General features: G+C 33.1%; 1 protein-coding gene across 1 annotated transcript in view; it reads left to right on the forward strand.

The window, feature by feature from the left end:
* Positions 1 to 19,002, forward strand: part of LOC143231664 (uncharacterized) — a 141,800-nt gene that overhangs the window by 113,501 nt on the left and 9,297 nt on the right. Inside the window, exons 3-4 of the mRNA XM_076466237.1 lie at positions 2,990 to 3,125; positions 13,909 to 14,042. Of these exons, the coding sequence (XP_076322352.1) occupies positions 2,990 to 3,125; positions 13,909 to 14,042 (270 nt within the window). The remainder of the gene's footprint in view (positions 1 to 2,989; positions 3,126 to 13,908; positions 14,043 to 19,002) is intronic.

A 19,002-nucleotide genomic window follows, 5' to 3' on the forward strand; every position in this document is an offset into this window, starting at 1 on the left:
GGTGTTCAAAAACTTGTAAGCATGTTGAAGTAAAATATAAACCTATGGACGAAACTAACAATTCTATTTATCATTTGATCGAATTATGAAATATATCTACTTATGTTACAACAGTGATATGAGCCTTAGTAAACAGATGGAGCAGTCAGATATGAGATGAATAAACAGTATAATATAAAGAGAATTATTAAAAAAAATTCATGCTTAACTTGGTAATCATGGATTTCCAGCACAAAATATGTGTAATATTTTTCACAGCCAAATAATTTGTCGTAGGATGAGATTTTGCTCACTTTTGTCAGGTTAAATCTTCAGTCATTTTAAAGACATAACGGTATACAGTCTATAACACAGAAAATGGAAACAAGTTTCTTAAACTTACGAGCCTGGCATGGCCAGGTGGTTAAGGCACTCGACTCGTAATCGGAGGTTCACGGGTTCGAATCCCCGTCACACCAAACACGCTCGCCCTTTCAGCTGTGGGGCATTATAATGTAACGGTCAATTCCACTATTTGTTGGTAAAAGAGTAGCCCAAGAGTTGGCAGTGGACAGTGATGACTAAGGTGCCTTTCTCTAGTCTTACTCTGCTAAAGTAAGAACGTCTAGAGCAGATAGCCCTCGTGTAGCTTTGCGCGAAATTAAAAACGAAACTTAAACTCACGTTCACAACAGCTTTACCGCTACTGATCTATTACACATATATCCTTGTTCTGAAATAAAACATGTCTTTGTTTCTGAATGGAGAATTACATTGATTCATCAAGACTGACTGAGACAGCTCAAGCAGTTTTAGTTCTTTAATTTCCCGTTAGTCATCTGGGTTTAGACATCGATAAAACTTTTAGCCTTACCGTAAGGATAATTATTGTTAGTTAAATAATGTTGATGTGAACATTTTGGTAAACGATTTAAGATTCTTAAATATTTTAAAGAATTGGATTCAATTAATGGAAAATTTTGTGTCCCGAATGTTTTTTTTTAATTAAAAAAATCCACTTACATCCTTCTAGTAAACCAACTTTGAGACGTTAATCTGTCCCTTTAGAAAACACGCGTTTTGTAAAATATAAAGCACTCATTGATCTAAAAGTTTTTACTAAGACTTTAATGTCTTAGGTTTAGGATAAGAAGGAGTTGTGAGGACATTTACTAGTCCTAATACAACAAACAAGAACACTATTTCGGAGTATGAAATTGTTTCAGGTGTATCACCGGATGGAAAGGCACATATTTGAAAATTTATTTTTAAAAACAAAACAACACTATAATGTAATAACGTTACCGGAGGTTCTTTGTAGTCGTAAAACGTTTTTTTTTTATTTTTTATTTTGAAAGCAAGTCTTATGTTGTATAATATAGCCAAACTTCGGTTGGCTAATTTAAGTGGTATTTTGTTCTGATATATTTAAATAGGTTTTATTTTTATGAATAAGTAGGGTTTATTAGAGTAGTTGGAAACCTAATAAACAGATATCATTGATTTAGAAGTGTAAAAAAGTTGCCCTGTGGTTCAGCGATAAGGTTTATGAGACCAAATTCTGTGGCTCGATTCTCCTCGGTTGACAATGTAGAAATTGGTTATTGTGTAGTTCGCATTTAACAACAACGATACGTAAATCTCACGCTTTATACTAAAGTTATCAAACTACTACAAGAACTTGAAACAAAATTGTATAAATTGTTACTTGTAAGTGTAATCTGTTTTCACACTCTTGTCTGAGCAAAACAAACAATTACGATTAGCATCCGTGAAAAATAATTTACGAAATGATATATAACTTAGTTTTTGACTGCCACATGTAAAATAGTAATGCAGTAAAATGCGCTGAGCTATTGGAAACTTTGTATTCTTGTAGAACGTTTCGTGAAATTAATTTGTAAACATATTAAAATCGAAAACTACTGGAGACGGTAAAAAAGTGCTTTATCTGTTTAATAAAAATTTTGTTATGTATTTATCAAAATACCTAAATCCATACCACGTTGAACAAAATCAAAATTCATGAACATACGAATGTATCGAATTAATTACGTAAATTATCCATATCTGAAATCGTGGAAGTTGAATATCAACTGATTTCTAAGTGCTTTAAATTTATGATTTTGTTTGTATTTTAGTTGATAGTGTAAGATAATGCAAACTTAATATTTGAATATATATGTAGCGTAAAATATGTCTTGCACGTATCTCTAATGTCAAAAACTAGAACAAAACCATTTCGTGAGAGATTTCTGCTGTTTTAGGTGAGTTGTATGGATGAGGCGTGCTCAAACAGCTTGTATATTATTGTCATAAATATGTAAGTAATCTAATGTTCTGTTTCATATAAACCGTTCAAACTACTGGAAAACGAATTAGACTCGCGAATTGATAAATCTATATTATATGCAATGGAAAATAAAGCACATCTGTCAAAATATATTTGTCCATAAGGCTCAATATATTTTTGCACATAAAATCTAAAATAAGTTTGTACATATTATATAAAACGTCTGTATATAACATGTAATATTTGTTTATACATAATATTTAATACATGTTTGTTGATTAAGATACATTTTTTTTACATGAGATCTAAGACACGTTTGTACGTAAGATGTAAGGTATGTCTGTACATAAGATATAAGCGTTTGTATACATGATCTAAGGTATGTTTATACATAAGATGTAACACATGTTTGTACAGAAGATCTAATGTATGTTTTATATAAGATATAAGATATGTCTGTACGTAATATCTAAGACATTTGTACAAAAGATACAAGACATGTCTTCACAAAAGATATAAATCTTTATGAGACTAAAGTTAAAGTAATAGTAGTGTGAATATTATAAATATTAACTATCAGATACTCTCTTTGTACGTAAGATCTAAGGTATGTTTGTATAAATAAGATCTAAGATGTGTCTGTGCATAAAATATAAAACGTTTGAACATGAGATGTAAGATATGTATGTCTAAAGTTAAAACGATTATTGGTTCCAGATGGATAGTTCATCAGTAGGACATGTACTTCTTCACAACACCGACCTGGACTCTGAAGGGATCTACCGATGTGAAGTGTCAGCTGAAGCACCTTCTTTCCAGACAGAGAGAGCGGAGAAAGAACTTCATATTCACAGTAACTATCAGATACCTCTTTGTTAAAGTAACAGTAGTGTGAATATTATAAATAGTAACTATCAGATACCTCTTTGTTAAAGTAACAGTAGTGTGAATATTATAAATAGTAACTATCAGATACCTCTTTGTTAAAGTAATAGTAGTGTGAATATTATAAATAGTAACTATCAGATACCTCTTTGTTAAAGTAATAGTAGTGTGAATATTATAAATAGTAACTATTAGATACCTCTTTGTTAAAGTAATATAGTAGTGTGAATATTATAAATAGTAACTATCAGATACCTCTTTGTTAAAGTAACAGTAGTGTGAATATTATAAATAGTAACTATCAGATACCTCTTTGTTAAAGTAATAGTAGTGTGAATATTATAAATAGTAACTATTAGATACCTCTTTGTTAAAGTACTAGTAGTGTGAATATTATAAATAGTAACTATCAGATACCTCTTTGTTAAAGTAACAGTAGTGTGAATATTATAAATAGTAACTATCAGATACCTCTTTGTTAAAGTAACAGTATTGTGAATATTATAAATAGTAACTATCAGATACCTCTTTGTTAAAGTAACAGTAGTGTGAATATTATAAATAATAACTATCAGATATCTCTTTCTCAGAGTAATCGTAATGTGAATGTTATTAATCGTACCAGTCACACTAAAATCTTCATATTTTATGTAATACGCTAAATATGTTTTGAGTATTATTCTTGTATTTTTCTTGATTATAATATAATATAATATAATTATCACAAAATTCGCGTATTGCTCTGTGTTTGATTTAATTCTAGAAATCCACTAATTACAGTTTGTATATGTGACCGTATTCCGCCTGTTTCTTCTCACTGGTCTGACTGACTACTAAATGATGTCATCAATCTCCACACTCTATTTTCCCCTTAGGTGATTAATATTAACTTGTGATCAGAGCAATATACCTACTTAGAGTGAAACTGAAGAAATCAGCACGGTAATTGGTATAGCTAATTAACTGTACTTCTCTTACTTTCCTTTTAATAAAAATTACAATGTATTATATCGTCTATTTGGTTACAGTCGCTGTGAGCGATATTTTCGGTCGTAATTCCAGTAATGTCTCATGAAATTTGACGAGCTTAGAAGAATTTGATTAGACCTAAACACACTTTTAAGCTTACAATTGAAAGGAATCTCTATATCAACATCATAATAATTAAAAATAATATAAAAAAGTAATTAAAATTGATACATTAAACAATTTAACTAATTACTATTGTTCAACTACTGTCGTTGAAAATATATAGCATCGGTATTGCTTATTACAGGCCTTTCGGACGCTTATGTTATTAATGTATTTAAGCCTTTGCCATCCTTTATTCTTTTTTCCATTAGTCTTTTCTATTTTTGCAATATTTTATTTTTCCTCTTTTCACATATTGTGTCCTTAAAACTGAAGTTCTCTTGTATTTAGTGCTTTTATAAGAGACAAATGAATTCTTGTTCTTTGTAACGTACCTGTATTTGCTATTTTTCTGTCCACGTTGTTCCCAGCTTCCTGTCAGTGTACCACATTTCTAATGCTTCTAACCTGATTTGCTTAGCCTGAATTTTCCCCTACTCTGCATGATCATATATTGTAACAAATCCATCAGTGTGAATTTCGAAGACTTGCTTATGTTTCAGCGTTAACGTTGCAAATAAATAGCTTAATGTAAATGTGTGAAATAGTGACTGAGTATATCTTGTATTCTTGTGCATGTTACTTAATTTTCGAGTATTGGTTCGTTTGTTTAGGCAACTATAGTGCGCATTGTTGTTTGTACTACTGAGATATATTTGTACGTTTTTTTCTTAACCACAGTAGCACTAAATATAATTATCTTTTGTCTACTCTGCACTCATAGTACTAAAATGTGGTATCACAGCGTCGATTACATCTGGTCAATATTTAAGTTAGTTAAGTGGGTTCGAAGCATATTCTTACAGCTCGAATACATTTTAATGTATCTTATAACTTATATAATTTCATATAACCGATTTATAACTTTACACCATTCATTAACAGATGTAATAAATATCAAACTTATTTGAGTTCAAAATTATTAATCTAAGCAATATGCATTATCAGGTTATCTTATAACGATCAAACCTTTTGAGTTCCTTTATCAGGTTATCTTATAACGATCAAACCTTTTGAGTTCCTTTATCAGATTATCTTATAACGATCAAACCTTTTGAGTTCCTTTATCAGGTTATCTTATAACGATCAAACCTTTTGAGTTCCTTTGTCAGGTTATCTTATAACGATCAAACCTTTTGAGTTCCTTTATCAGATTATCTTATAACGATCAAACCTTTTGAGTTCCTTTATCAGGTTATCTTATAACGATCAAACCTTTTGAGTTCCTTTATCAGATTATCTTATAACGATCAAACCTTTTGAGTTCCTTTATCAGGTTATCTTATAACGATCAAACCTTTTGAGTTCCTTTATCAGGTTATCTTATAACGATCAAACCTTTTGAGTTCCTTTGTCAGGTTATCTTATAACGATCAAACCTTTTGAGTTCCTTTATCAGGTTATCTTATAACGATAAAACCTTTTGAGTTCCTTTATCAGGTTATCTTATAACGATCAAACCTTTTGAGTTCCTTTGTCAGCAAAGGCCTGGCATGGCCAAGCGCGTAAGGCGTGCGACTCGTAATCCGCGGGTTCGCGCCCGCGTCGCGCTAAACATGCTTGCCCTCCCAGCCGTGGGGGTGTATAATGTGACGGTCAATCCCACTATTCGGTGGTAAAAGAGTAGCCCAAGAGTTGGCGGTGGGTGGTGATGACTAGCTGCCTTCCCTCTAGTCTTACACTGCTAAATTAGGGACGGCTAGCACAGATAGCCCTCGAGTAGCTTTGTGCGAAATTCCAAAACAAACAAACAAATCCTTTGTCAGGTTATCTTATAACGATCAAACCTTTTGAGTTCCTTCACGTTTCATTCTTACAATTCATGTTACTGTTGTTTTTTTGTTTATTTAAATTCAGCACAAAGCTACACAATGGGCTATCTGCGCTCTGTTCACCACTGGTATCGAAACCTGGTTTTTAGTGTGTAAGTCCGCAGACATACCGCTGTGCCACTAGGGGGCACACGTTACTGAGCTAACTTTAATCACCCTTGACAACTTTCTTAACACGTGAGCTAACATAGGTTCTATCCTTATAGCATCCGTGCTGCTTAATTAATCTTCGTGATATCTTTATACCACTCACATCATAATAGTGATACCTTTTCACCCATATTTCTCTTTAGTAACATCGATTTCATAGAAGTTAATAGCTTTGTATTTTGTAAGTACAACAATCCTGTCAAAGAAATGACTTTAAGTCTCTGTAACTGTCTTATTATCAATTTACGTTATCAGAAATCTTATCCGGAACTGATGTGTACGAGGTCTGAAATGATTTCATATCATAAAAGCGGATACGTACACCGAGTATCATAAAGCCATTAATATATGTCGTTTCCATTCGCTCGTGCGTGTGCTGGAAGACAAAATTAACTAAAATAACAACGATCAAATAATGTCAGTTAACCTGAGAATGGACTTCACAGTAAAACTCTACATAGAACGGCTTGTTGTATCAAAGCATCGTTTACGGAAGCAAGTCACGCTTCTCTGTAGGGACATGTTTCATGAATTCGAACAATGCATGAGTGGTTCTGTTTTCCTGGCGAATCTCAAGTACATTGATGAAACTAAATTAAAGCAGACTGCCGTTTTAAAGACAAGTTGTATTATTCTAATTCGTATTCGTCGTTAAATGTTTGATATCTCAGAGCTATAAACATATACATAAAGATTTCCGTACCCTATATCACTTTACTTTCATAAATTTATATATAGACTATACATAATACGTTATTATATTAACACATTCATCATTACTGAACAATTATAATGTGAGAAGACATCACAGAATTTCTTGCTTATTTGTGTATTCTTAAAAGGAAAATTGGTCCACTTACAAAATGCTTTAATCCTTTGATTGGATGTCTCACTATCCCTCAGACTCAGCGTCTCACTGTCCCTCTGATTGAGTGTCTCACTGTCCCTCTGACTGAATGTTTCACTGTTTCTCTGATTGAGTGTTTTACTGTCTCTCTTGTAGAATGTATGACGTTCCTATGAAATCTACTTTACCGTAGCTTTCATACGTATTAATCTTAAAAGAACATTTGATAAACTGGAAATAATATATCAGATCTTGAGAGACAAAAGACTTCTAAATAGTTTTAACTTAAAGATAGGCTAACGTATTTCTCATATTACGATTTTTCATCTTCGCATATAATGACGTAAAGACAGTCCCCCGCTAGTACAGCAGTAAGTCTACGTATTTACAACAGTAAAATCAGGGGATCGATTCCCCTCGGTGGATTCAGCAGATAGCCTCATGTTGATTTCCGTTAAATATAGGCTAATATATTTCTCATATTAAGATTTTTTTCATCATCATATGCAATGACTTAAACAAAAGCTAGCATATCTCCCATATTCGTTAAACAAAATTGTCATATCTATTATTCCACAGAGTAGAATAGTTATTCATTAAGATACTTATAAATAAAATACTCCAGATCCACAAGATTATCTTTATTAATTAAAAAATGACAATTCACAATACATTTAGTAGTTGTTAGTGTCTGTTTTCCACGATGTTAGAAAACACACAGGTTCAAGAAGTCTTGATAGAAATGAAATAGAAACCCTGTAAGCCGAGCGTTTTCGAAAGATGGACCTTTCTTCTTCAGGGACCAATTGGGAGTCTGTTTTTCAAAAGTCTTTTTTGCCAACTCTTTGTTCTTACTTCACTTTTTATAACATTATTACGTTTAGGTTTTTACTAATGATCATGATCGAAATGAGTTAGTTTTACTAATTCCAGTTAGCGTGTGTGTATTTGTGTTTTTCTTACAGCAAAGCCACATCTGGCTACCTGCTGAGCCCACCGAGAGGAATTGAACCCCTAATTTTAGCGTTGTAAATCCGTAGACGTACCACTGTACTAACGGGGGGCTTTAGTTATAGATGAATTTCTGTTGGAATTTATCACCAAAGTTAACCAATCTCCCTATTTGTAGGTTTGTTTGGAGTTATTCCAATGAACCACCAAGTTGTAAATATTCCATTCATCCCTGTAGCCAAACAGTGCTCTTTAATATATCTTCATGAAAATCCTCCTTACTGAACTCACAAAGCTCACAGTTTTTCCTTAAATCTCTGGGTGCCAACTGGGTTTTTCCCTGACCCAACTAGGGATAAATATTCCTAAAAGATATTGAATATATCCATTGGCTTTAATAAAGTTTTCTTTATTGTTTCTGAAACACGAAACTTGCATCTTTCGATTTCCTAGCCCATGTTCCAATTAGCTTTATTTGAAATTAGCTGATCAGTTTAATGGCTTCACATGTTGAGCATCTGTTTCTATACAGGTCACGTTGATCGCAAGAAGATGAATAGTTTTCTCCTACAAGCCCTCATAAATCTGAAGACATTCTTACCAAGCTTTGTATGTAATCAGTACACAACTTCAATCTATTACACTGTCCATCAATAAACGTCACGTAAGACTCAGTTAGAACACAGTCGAGAGAAATGCTTGAATCGAAGATATTACAATTTAACAGAAATTCATCTGCAAAACGAGAAAGCCACAAATTTATTGAATGTAATAAATGAACTCCTGTCAACTGAACTGTCACGACGCAGATAAATGCATTCCAATGAAAATCCATCCTCCAACACAAAACAACTTTGTCACCCTCTTCGTATTGCCATCAGCTAAAACCAGACAAGATTAATCTGGAAGTTGATGTAAAATATTACCATGTTGGCCATGCCACCTGTTTTAGTTTTTATTGCCTCTAATGTTTGGCACTTGTTAAGATACTAAGTACTAACTGGGATAAATGTTATGATATCACTGCATAACAAAGGTTTTGCTTCTTGAACACTGTTGGGTGTTCCTTATAGATTTTTGGCTGCTGATCACGGAAATCACATCCAGATTTACCAATCACGTATCGTTTCATCCTAGTCTTCAGTTTCACCAGGACATTGCTACAATAGAAAAACAATACCAGGGCAACTGTAATCCGTCAGTGCTTGTTGACTACTGTTGCACACTGCAACGTGATGCACCGGACATTGAATACAAACGAAAATCAGGAACAAAACACTTTTTAATTATGTTGAACTTAATAGCATATTAGAAACATAAACGCAATTAAATACATTATTGCCGGTAAACAGCTAACAATTTATTTCTTAGAGTTCCTACGTGATGAAGCAAAACCAAAACTATATTTGTACATACCCACCAGGTACCTGTCACAATCAGCAAAAACTCTTCAGAAAGCAAAACTTTTCAAAACATTGTTGTTCAGTGTATTTAATGTTCCTCATCAATATCATTATATTTGAGACCATGTAAAGTGTATTTTGTCGATTCGCTATCTCACTGGTGGCATTAAAGACTTGTTTTACATTAATATGTTTAAAACATGGAGTCTTCTAGTTGAATAATTTGGGTTACTACAAGAGAATTCCTATTAAAATTGGCATCGAGTTTTCGCATTGGTAAGATTTGAATTTTTTAGGTTTAACACATTTCCGTTTATAAAACGGTTAGAGCTTTGGTAATGAAAGTTTAATATTTTAGAGAACTTTTAGTCTTTCAAATTTCTCGACAAAATTCTAGAGCTAGTTCTTAAATATTTGTGAGTTGGATGGTGAAAGTTATATTTAGAGAATTAGATTTGTAAAAGTCAGTAGTTATCAAGTAATCCAAACTTTGTAACTGCTCCTTATCAGCTCAGTGTCTAAAACATGTTCGCCCTTTCAGCTGTGGGGGCAACATAATGTGTGGTCAATTCCACTATTCGTTGGGGAAAAAATTAAAATTAAATTCTACTTCGTAATTAGAAAGCTCTGCCGTCCTCGCGCTCCTCTATGTTTATATCGTATCGAATAAAACAAAAGATACGATGGAAATGCGATTATTTATTTCCTGTAATTAGGTTTTCTTGGAAGAACAATGATTTTGTTCTTTAAAAATAAGAATCACCTTTGTTTTACTGACAATTGTAAAGTAAACCGTTTCGCTTCGTCTTGTCTTCAGTTTGATAACATTGAATCATTATCTATATACGCTTCACGGATTTAGAAATAACTTTGTTAGTTTTTCATTATACGGTTAAATTGCAATTGTTTTCAAGAGTTGGCGGTGGGTGGTGATGACTAGCTGCCTTTTCTCTAGTCTTACACTGCTAAATTAGGGACGGCTAGCGCAGATAGCCCTCGAGTAGCTTTGTGCGAAATTCAAAAACAAACCAAAACAACAAAACATTCAACGACCGATCATCGTTTCAACATTTCTTACCCTCTATCAGTTATACTAACTATATCCAAATATGTTTTTTAAGCTTTGCCACCGATGGATTTCAGTAAAAACAAACACGCTACTATTAAGGAATTGAGAAAATTCAGGTTAAATACTCAGCACACACGATCACCTTCAAAAGTGGTAATATTTTCAAAACGAGAACCAAACCTCGAGCTCTTTCGAATAGCTGACCGTTCTTCTCTAGCAGAATTATGGACAATTCTATACTTCAGAAATACGCCATTTATTATGACCATGGTTTACGTACCGGTCTAAATAAACGAGATACCTCTAAAATGTACAATTGTCTCGTTTTCCCTCATTTATGTAATTATAGAATTTCACCAAGAACCGATGGTTTAAAATATCAATTATATAAATTACTATCTCTTAATTTCGTTTGTAGTAAACAATGACATTTTTGTAATACTTCTCACAAACAACTTCGTGTCTTTACACATGAGTACTTTACTTATAATGTTCATATCCCGTTTCAACCTTTCCCTAAAACATGACATGTTTCACTTCACAATTTCTTAGTTCTGTTTTCCTATTATATTGGCCTGGCATGGCCATGTGATTAAGGCACTTGACTAGTGATACGAGGGTCGACGATTCGAATCCCAATCGCATCAAACATGCTCGCCCTGTCAGCCCTGTGTTTGTCTCATGAAGTAACATTCATAACTGTTTTTGTAGCAAGGTCTGCACTCACCCTTGTTTTCATCTGAACCAACATACTCTGAGTTACTTCACTCTTGAAGAGTTTTTATTTCCCTTTACTTCGACCACTTCTGTCAATAAAATTTCAAGTTTCGCTCACTATGTTCGGATTGTTGTACACATTTTGTGCTGAAAGATGAAGACTTGCTGCAAATGTTTGTATAGACCATCCTCAGCAAACGACAATAAGTTTATACATGCTCGTTATACGGTATTTTACTCTTGGGAGCAATTATTTGAATTGCACTAATACTGATGAGCATGGTATGATTTACTACGCCCATTATATATGGGCAACATTTTTATATATGGTGTGACAATTTTTTAACTGGTTAGTTAACATCCTATCACAAACAATCATAGATAAAGCAAGGATTTTCCTTGTGTATGGTTGATTAGAAACATTATATCTGTAAAAGTAATTGTGTAGTTAAAAGACAGCAGACTCTGCAAGTTTAAATGGGCAAGTTGAAGGGGAGGGGCCTAAATTTGGGAGAGCTAGTGCAGATAGTTCTCGTGTAACTTCGCGCAAAATTAAACAAAACAAGCAGTTTCAAACAGAGGTTCATTAGTTTGGGTATGGTAAAAACTCTGCTGTTAGCTGTTGTTTCTTTAAATCACCTATGTTAAACATGTCCCCCTCAGTTTTCTCATTGTTAGTGATATTTTGAAGTTTATTCATGAGAATTACTTGTAATTACTGTCAACGGAAAACTTGGTGATAGCCTTTTAATGCTTCCCCTGCGATCGTTATTGAAGCATATTTTTCTTATGATTTATATTTCATATGTGAAATAAAATCATAAATTATCAGCTCGAACTACAAGGTAAATCAGCAGATTTCTAACTTCGAAACCATAGCAAAATGGCGATATTTATAAATGAAAATAGAGTGATTTTAAAAATAATACTTTTAAGTCGTCAAACATTTTTTTTCCTATGGCAACCTAGCCCTAACAACAGTTTGAAATCGTGTGTTAAAATGTTACACGTGAACTATGTTAGTTTAAACTACTTTTTTTCACTAGGTTGTTCTTCAACCTCTTTCGAAGTTTTTTTTTTAATTTCGACTCATAATCCGAGAGTCCCGGGTTCGCATCCCGGTCGCACCAAACATGCCCGCCTTTTCAGCCGTGGGAGCGTTATAATGTTATGGTCAATCCCACTATTCGTTAGTAAATTAGTAGCCCAAGAGTTGGCGGTGGGTGGTGATGACTAGCTGCCTTCCCTGTAGTCTTACACTGCAAAATTAGGAACGGCTAGCGCAGATAGCCCTCGAGTAGCTTTGCGTGAAATTCTAAAACAAACAAACATTTTTTTTTCTAAATTAACAAACATTTTACAGTAAATAATGCACAATAAATGTAGTATTCCTTAATATCTATTTACTCACTATATTTTACACAGAATTTCGTTATTTTATAAATGATCATGTGCTTTATATACTGAAATATAATACGTTTGTCTTTTTTCAAGTCTAAATGTTTGTTAATAACGAAAATGTCCAGTTTGCATCATACTATTGTGGTTTAATTATCCAGCCAGAAAACATTTGGAAGGAAGAAACCTAAACTTACAAGAAGTGTAACGAACATTGTTCAGTGAGTTATATCAAGCGAGTCCTTATATTATACAGTAATTTACAACAAAAATATGAGAAAAAGTTTCAAGATAGAAATTTGAAGATAGAAAACGAATAAGATGCTACAATATTGAGCTGTGATTTTTTTGTAAAACAACAGAGCAAGTGTGGGTAAACTGCTATTTTTATTTCAAATAGTGTTTCCACTTTGTGATTTAGACCACAGTTTCCGTACAAGACCAAACCAAGAAATCATCAAATCAATATACTTATAGTTGGTTGAAGACATGCTCAGTTGGGAATATTTGAAAACCACATTATGATGGTTTTCCAAGATGGTTTTATCTGAAAGCATGAATTTTCATACTTATATTCCTTATATTTATTCCAACAGTTTTAGATTGACGATTTGAATAAAATGTGTGTCAGTAAATATTACGAGACTTAATTAATGCGTCCAGAACATATGATTCCAGCAGCAGCTCTGTTTTAGGTACATGTTTGATATGCTAGCTGAAAATGACAGAAAGCGTGTTGAACACTCTCTGTGAAACACGCAGTTTCATGTCCAATAGCTCCCCAAAGGTTTTTTTAACTTTATGGTTCGCAGTTTATTAAAAATAAATATAGATCTTATATGACAAGTTAACTTAAAGATATATAATTATTTTGAAGATGGGTTTTTCTTTATATCAGTCTCTACTTGAATATCTGGAAATAAGAAATTTTCTTTCTTGAAAGAAGCGGCCGTCAATAAGTTAATATGTTGATCTGTAACAGAAAGTGGGATGCCCATTTTAATTATCTATATATTTCGAAAAAGAGAAAATTTCCAAGTGTTTGATAAATAGTGAGGCCAATGTTAACCCTTATACAATTCAAGATTATGAGTGAATATTAAATTATTAGATGTGAATCTACAGATTATGTGATATTACTTCCACCATACAATAGTTTTGTGCAATACGTAATTTAGTAGAAAGCCTAAATGTAACATAAAGGTATTGTATAAATACATTTGAAAGAAAATGAATGCTTTCTTATTTTACAGAGTTACCAAAGGAAACGCCTACCATGACGGGCACGCGCGGCCACTATAATGTTGGTGACTTTGTTAATGTTACCTGTATTGCAAAACCATCCAAGCCTGCTGCTGAATTAAAATGGTACATCAATGACAAGAAGGTAATGACTCTTGTTTGTTATGTGCATTAAATGAACATATTCTCTGAGGCTTTCTCAAAAGGGTTATAAAACTAATCGAAGAAATACGTTCGTTTTATCCATTTAGATGGTATCAGTGATAAATATATATAGGCCTAATACCTGGCTACATAAACTAAATGACGTAAGTGGTGTTGGAAAGAATTCCTAACAGTGTGAGTACGTGGTTTGAGGTTCTCGTGGGTAGATTACACAGAAAACAAAACGATTAGATCTGGGTTGTTTTTTTTCCTGGCTTTGAGCAAAGCGCTTCGTTAACATTGAGATAAAACTTAATATTCATGTAAGTTTTCACGTAAACTTACATTCTAATAGAAGTATGTAAATATTTTAAGGTCATTAATAACATTTGATTCTAAATCACGTTCAGAGCACTTCCATACTCAGTGGAGTACTAATATAAAAATGGTCAGCTTTCTAACAAATCGCCTGAACTGATGTATAGCTACCGAAAACCATTGCAAGAGAGAGACAACGAATATTAAAGACGGATGAAAGTGCTCTTGAATCTATATTTAATTTTTGGGGACACAGTCAAAGAAAATTGTATCAAAATTACAGTTAGCACACAGTGAATTGAAAAAAAATGTTTAAAGTATGGGCTGCATCTCAACAAATTGTGTTGAAAACCTACACGAAATCGATGGCACTATGACTGCTGACAGGTACAAGTAGATTCTGCTCCGTAATTTAATGCTCTCAGAAACAGTGCCTGTTGGTGTAAGATTCACCTTCTAGCGATACAGTGATCCAAAACAATATGTAATTAATTTTGTGGAATAGTTTTTACTATTGTATAGGTTGCTTAACATATCGATATGGCTATTGTTAGAGACACTGTATGTGTGGTCTATGTGGAAAGTGAAAAGATTAAAGGGAAATCAAGTAACTTTGTTGAATTGTGGGGAACAATACAACACAATTAAAACAATATTTGACATTCATAGAAACAAATACAAATATTAGAGTACATTTTATTCAATTTTCTTTAGCATTTTGTGTGATAATGTACTGCGCTAATGATAAATTAACCCTTAAGCTGTGAGTACACATTGTTTGTGCATTTTCATAATTATGTATTTTATATCCTTATAGAAAACAAATTTTCCTTACGAAAATGTTGCAGCTGTTGATTCGAGATTTTGTTAATAATGGTTATAAGTTTCAAATATAGAATAAGTAATTCCGTCAATGGAGTGAAAGCTTTTCATTAGTGTATCAAAACTAAACCATTAAGGGCCAAATCCCTACAACCACTTAACTAATGATTCTTAGAATTGAGGTAACGTATGATCTTGAAGGTAAATCCGTTTCAATACATTTTATTATAAAATACGAGAGTAGAAATTATTTGCTTCAGAAGTTTCTAAAATGCTTCCAATTAGTCATTATAAGCAAAACTAATTATTATTTCTACGACCGTGTAAGCAAACTTAGAACATTAACAAACGTCACATTATGTTAAACTTTTGTCCTTAACTCATCAAAGTGGTTCGTAAATTTAATTTTTCTCTATAAATTGTTGATGAGTTACAAATTTATCAATTTAGTTTCGTAAAAAGGAATATATCGACCAACAAACGTTTTAATGATCGTTGCAAACAATAACTTTGTCCATATTCGTTTTCTACTGATATAAACTGGCTAGCTGTTAATACATTTAGATACGTAGAAATAATCAACTCTACTTGATGAAGGACTTGTAATTTATTGTTAGTATTTTCACCTAAAAACCTATAGAATAGCACTTCGTCAAGCGGTGCTGTCATCTACCGATGTGTATTGTAGGCCATCCAAAAGAATAGAAACAACTGAATTCAAGTAACTATAATCAAATATCTCAATCTATCTTTTCTTAGCGTCACTTTAACTACTGATACTTTTTAATATAAAGCTTATGAACTATAGAATAGCACTTCGTCAAGCGGTGCTGTCACCTACCGATGTGTATTGTAGGCCATCCAAAAGAATGGAAACCACTGAATTCAAGTAACTATAATCGAATATCTCAATCTATCTTTTCTTAGCGTCACTTTAACTACTGATACTTTTTAATATAAAGCATATGAACTATAGAATAGCACTTCGTCAAGCGGTGCTGTCACCTCCCGATGTGTATTCTATGCCATCCAAAAGAATGGAAACCACTGAATTCAAGTAACTATAATCAAATATCTCAATCTATCTTTTCTTAGCGTCACTTTAACTACTGATACTTTTTAATATAAAGCTTATGAACTATAGAATAGCACTTCGTCAAGCGGTGCTGCCACCTCCCGATGTGTATCGTATATCATCCAACAGAATGGAAACTTTGGTTAAAGCACTTCCTCACTTCCTTCCTTTAAACTGAAACTTTTTTGATTTCCTATTTTTCCAACCCTAACAACTGGAGAAGAAATGTATTCAGCAGTAGATTCAGTAGATGTCTTATCTTAATGTTTCTAAGAGTCGATTGTATCCACCAAAACCGTCAATGATGTTTATCTTAGTAAAAGGATAAAAAAAACTTTTATTTATCGATCTAAAACTATCTATCAAGAAGTAGCACCTGAAACACGTCTCCTGTCATCAGTATAAGTGTTTATCTGGCAGTAACTAAAACACGTCTTCTGACATCAGTATAAGTGTTTATCTAGCAGTAACTAAAACACGTCTTCTGACATCAGTATAAGTGTTTATCTAGCAGTAACTAAAACACGTCTCCTGTCATCAGTATAAGTGTTTATCTAGCAACAACTAAAACACGTCTTCTGACATCAGTATAAGTGTTTATCTAGCAACAACTAAAACACGTCTTCTGACATCAGTATAAGTGTTTATCTAGCAGTAGTAAAACACGTCTTCTGACATCAGTATAAGTGTTTATCTAGCAGTAGTAAAACACGTCTTCTGACATCAGTATAAGTGTTTGTCTAGCAGTAGTAAAACCCGTCTCCTGTCATCAGTATAAGTGTTTATATAATCTCCCTGGCTTTTCTCTTTTTGATATTTTTATCTTACATAATAAAATATATTAGCCTTTGTTTGCTGTGAGAAATTGACTGCAGTATCCAAAACCTGTCAACTCTCCTTGTTTGATGTATTTCACCAGAAAGCCATGAATTCTCCTTCGTAATATGGGAACTGAGCTCTTTGAAACCTGACCTTTTCTTTTTACTGACCAGTTATTTTAAGTTCTCCTAAAAGCCTATACTTTTGAGAGTTATTTCGAGAAGTGTGTACATTGACTTTTCTGTATAGAATAATTTAAATGTCTTGTGTCTGTAAACCTTCCATCGATTTTTTTCGTTTTCTCTATTTCTGACAGGTTGGAAACAATCATCTGACTTGTTTTTTTTCTGTGCCCCAGTTCCCGTCCCTCACACTTTTATTGTATATACTGCATAATAATTTCACCGTTATAGATAAGTATGTTATATATTGACGATTTGTTTCATTTCCGAATGTGGGCTACTATTAGTGCGTTAGGCTCTGAATGATAGGGCCCCATGCTCCAGCCTCGATGTAATGCTGAATCCACTCTCTGTTGCAGCCGAAGGTCGTTATAATTGTGACAGTTGATTTCACTTTTTAGTTAAGAGTATTATTGTCTACTTGTCTTCCTTCTAGTATTCCTAATTTTGATTATAAATGGCTCTCAAAACATTTGACGTGACGAAACACCAGAGTCCAATACATGCTGTCTGTAGGATTGTAGAGACTGTTAGTTGACTGTGAACAACCATAAGAAAAGAAGTCAAAGGCTGTTGAGTGTACGTGTAGTGACACATTTTATATTCGCAGCCAAGCAAGTATGAATATTATTTCAGTGTAATGCGTGTCTCCTTAACGAAAGAAACGTTTCAGTTTCGGTAACGATGAACAATGAACTTATCGCCAAAGGAGTAACTTAAAATCACCGTGAGGATGGCAGGATGACAGCTGAAGTAAATGGATGGTTAGAAAATGCCTGGATTTAGTATGAGTAAAACAAATCATATATCGATTCAAGAGTATGGTATGTCTCGAATAGTGTGTGTGGTTACAAATCACCATCAACATTGTTATATTTTGATGTAGTTACTAAAGGATCTTTTGTTAACGTACACATTTTCAAAATGGTGTTTTCATTAACTTTCACTTAGTATATGTAAGTAACGTCTCTTTCCTTAACTCATAGAACAGCGATTTTTATACGAATGATTAAAGCGATTTAATTCGATTGTTATTCGCTTAGATTTTTGAACCAGCACGCTCTATTTTGATGTTTAATAAAAGAATGATAGATATTGCATGCTTTCTTAATTTTTATCTTTAACCTGTTGACTGCCAAGTATTTCAGCTGCTACGGCAACTCCGAACCAAGTTCAAAATACAACTTCATGCTTCTTCATTTTGTAACATTTTTCGTGACGCCATTTTGTATCGAAAGTGAAACAATTTGTAAGTAGGTCAAATGTATCTCTTTAAAAACACATTGAGAACACAGTATTGAGAATGAATTAACTCGTCCGTGGCACTGTGTTACCGATCGACTTGGACGAGTTGTCTCGTCTACGACACTGAACAGTTTAAAAATTTGTAGTGCGTACTTGAGGGATTTACGTATTGTGGTAAAGAAAAAAAGTTAAAAATAAAGGACCTTTACAATACAGATACGTATAGATTTTTTTTAAACAAAAGTTTCACCTTTGCGGCTTCTTTTGTAACTCACAGTGAACATCGTGAACAAAAAAAAAAATATGTTTGTTAATATTTTGATGTTCGGATTGTGGCTTTACAAAAATCCTTCCCACAACAATATTTGGTTAGTTAAAAGCTAAAAATTAAACAAACTGTATTTTAAAATAAAACAAAGAGTTTTCTCAGAGAGGTTGAATGTGTGATTGTCATCTTTAAACGTATTGTTCACTGCAATATTGTTTTACCTCAACAATAG

The sequence above is a fragment of the Tachypleus tridentatus genome, chromosome 11, assembly GCF_004210375.1.
Source record: "Tachypleus tridentatus isolate NWPU-2018 chromosome 11, ASM421037v1, whole genome shotgun sequence".
NCBI lineage: Eukaryota > Metazoa > Arthropoda > Merostomata > Xiphosura > Limulidae > Tachypleus > Tachypleus tridentatus.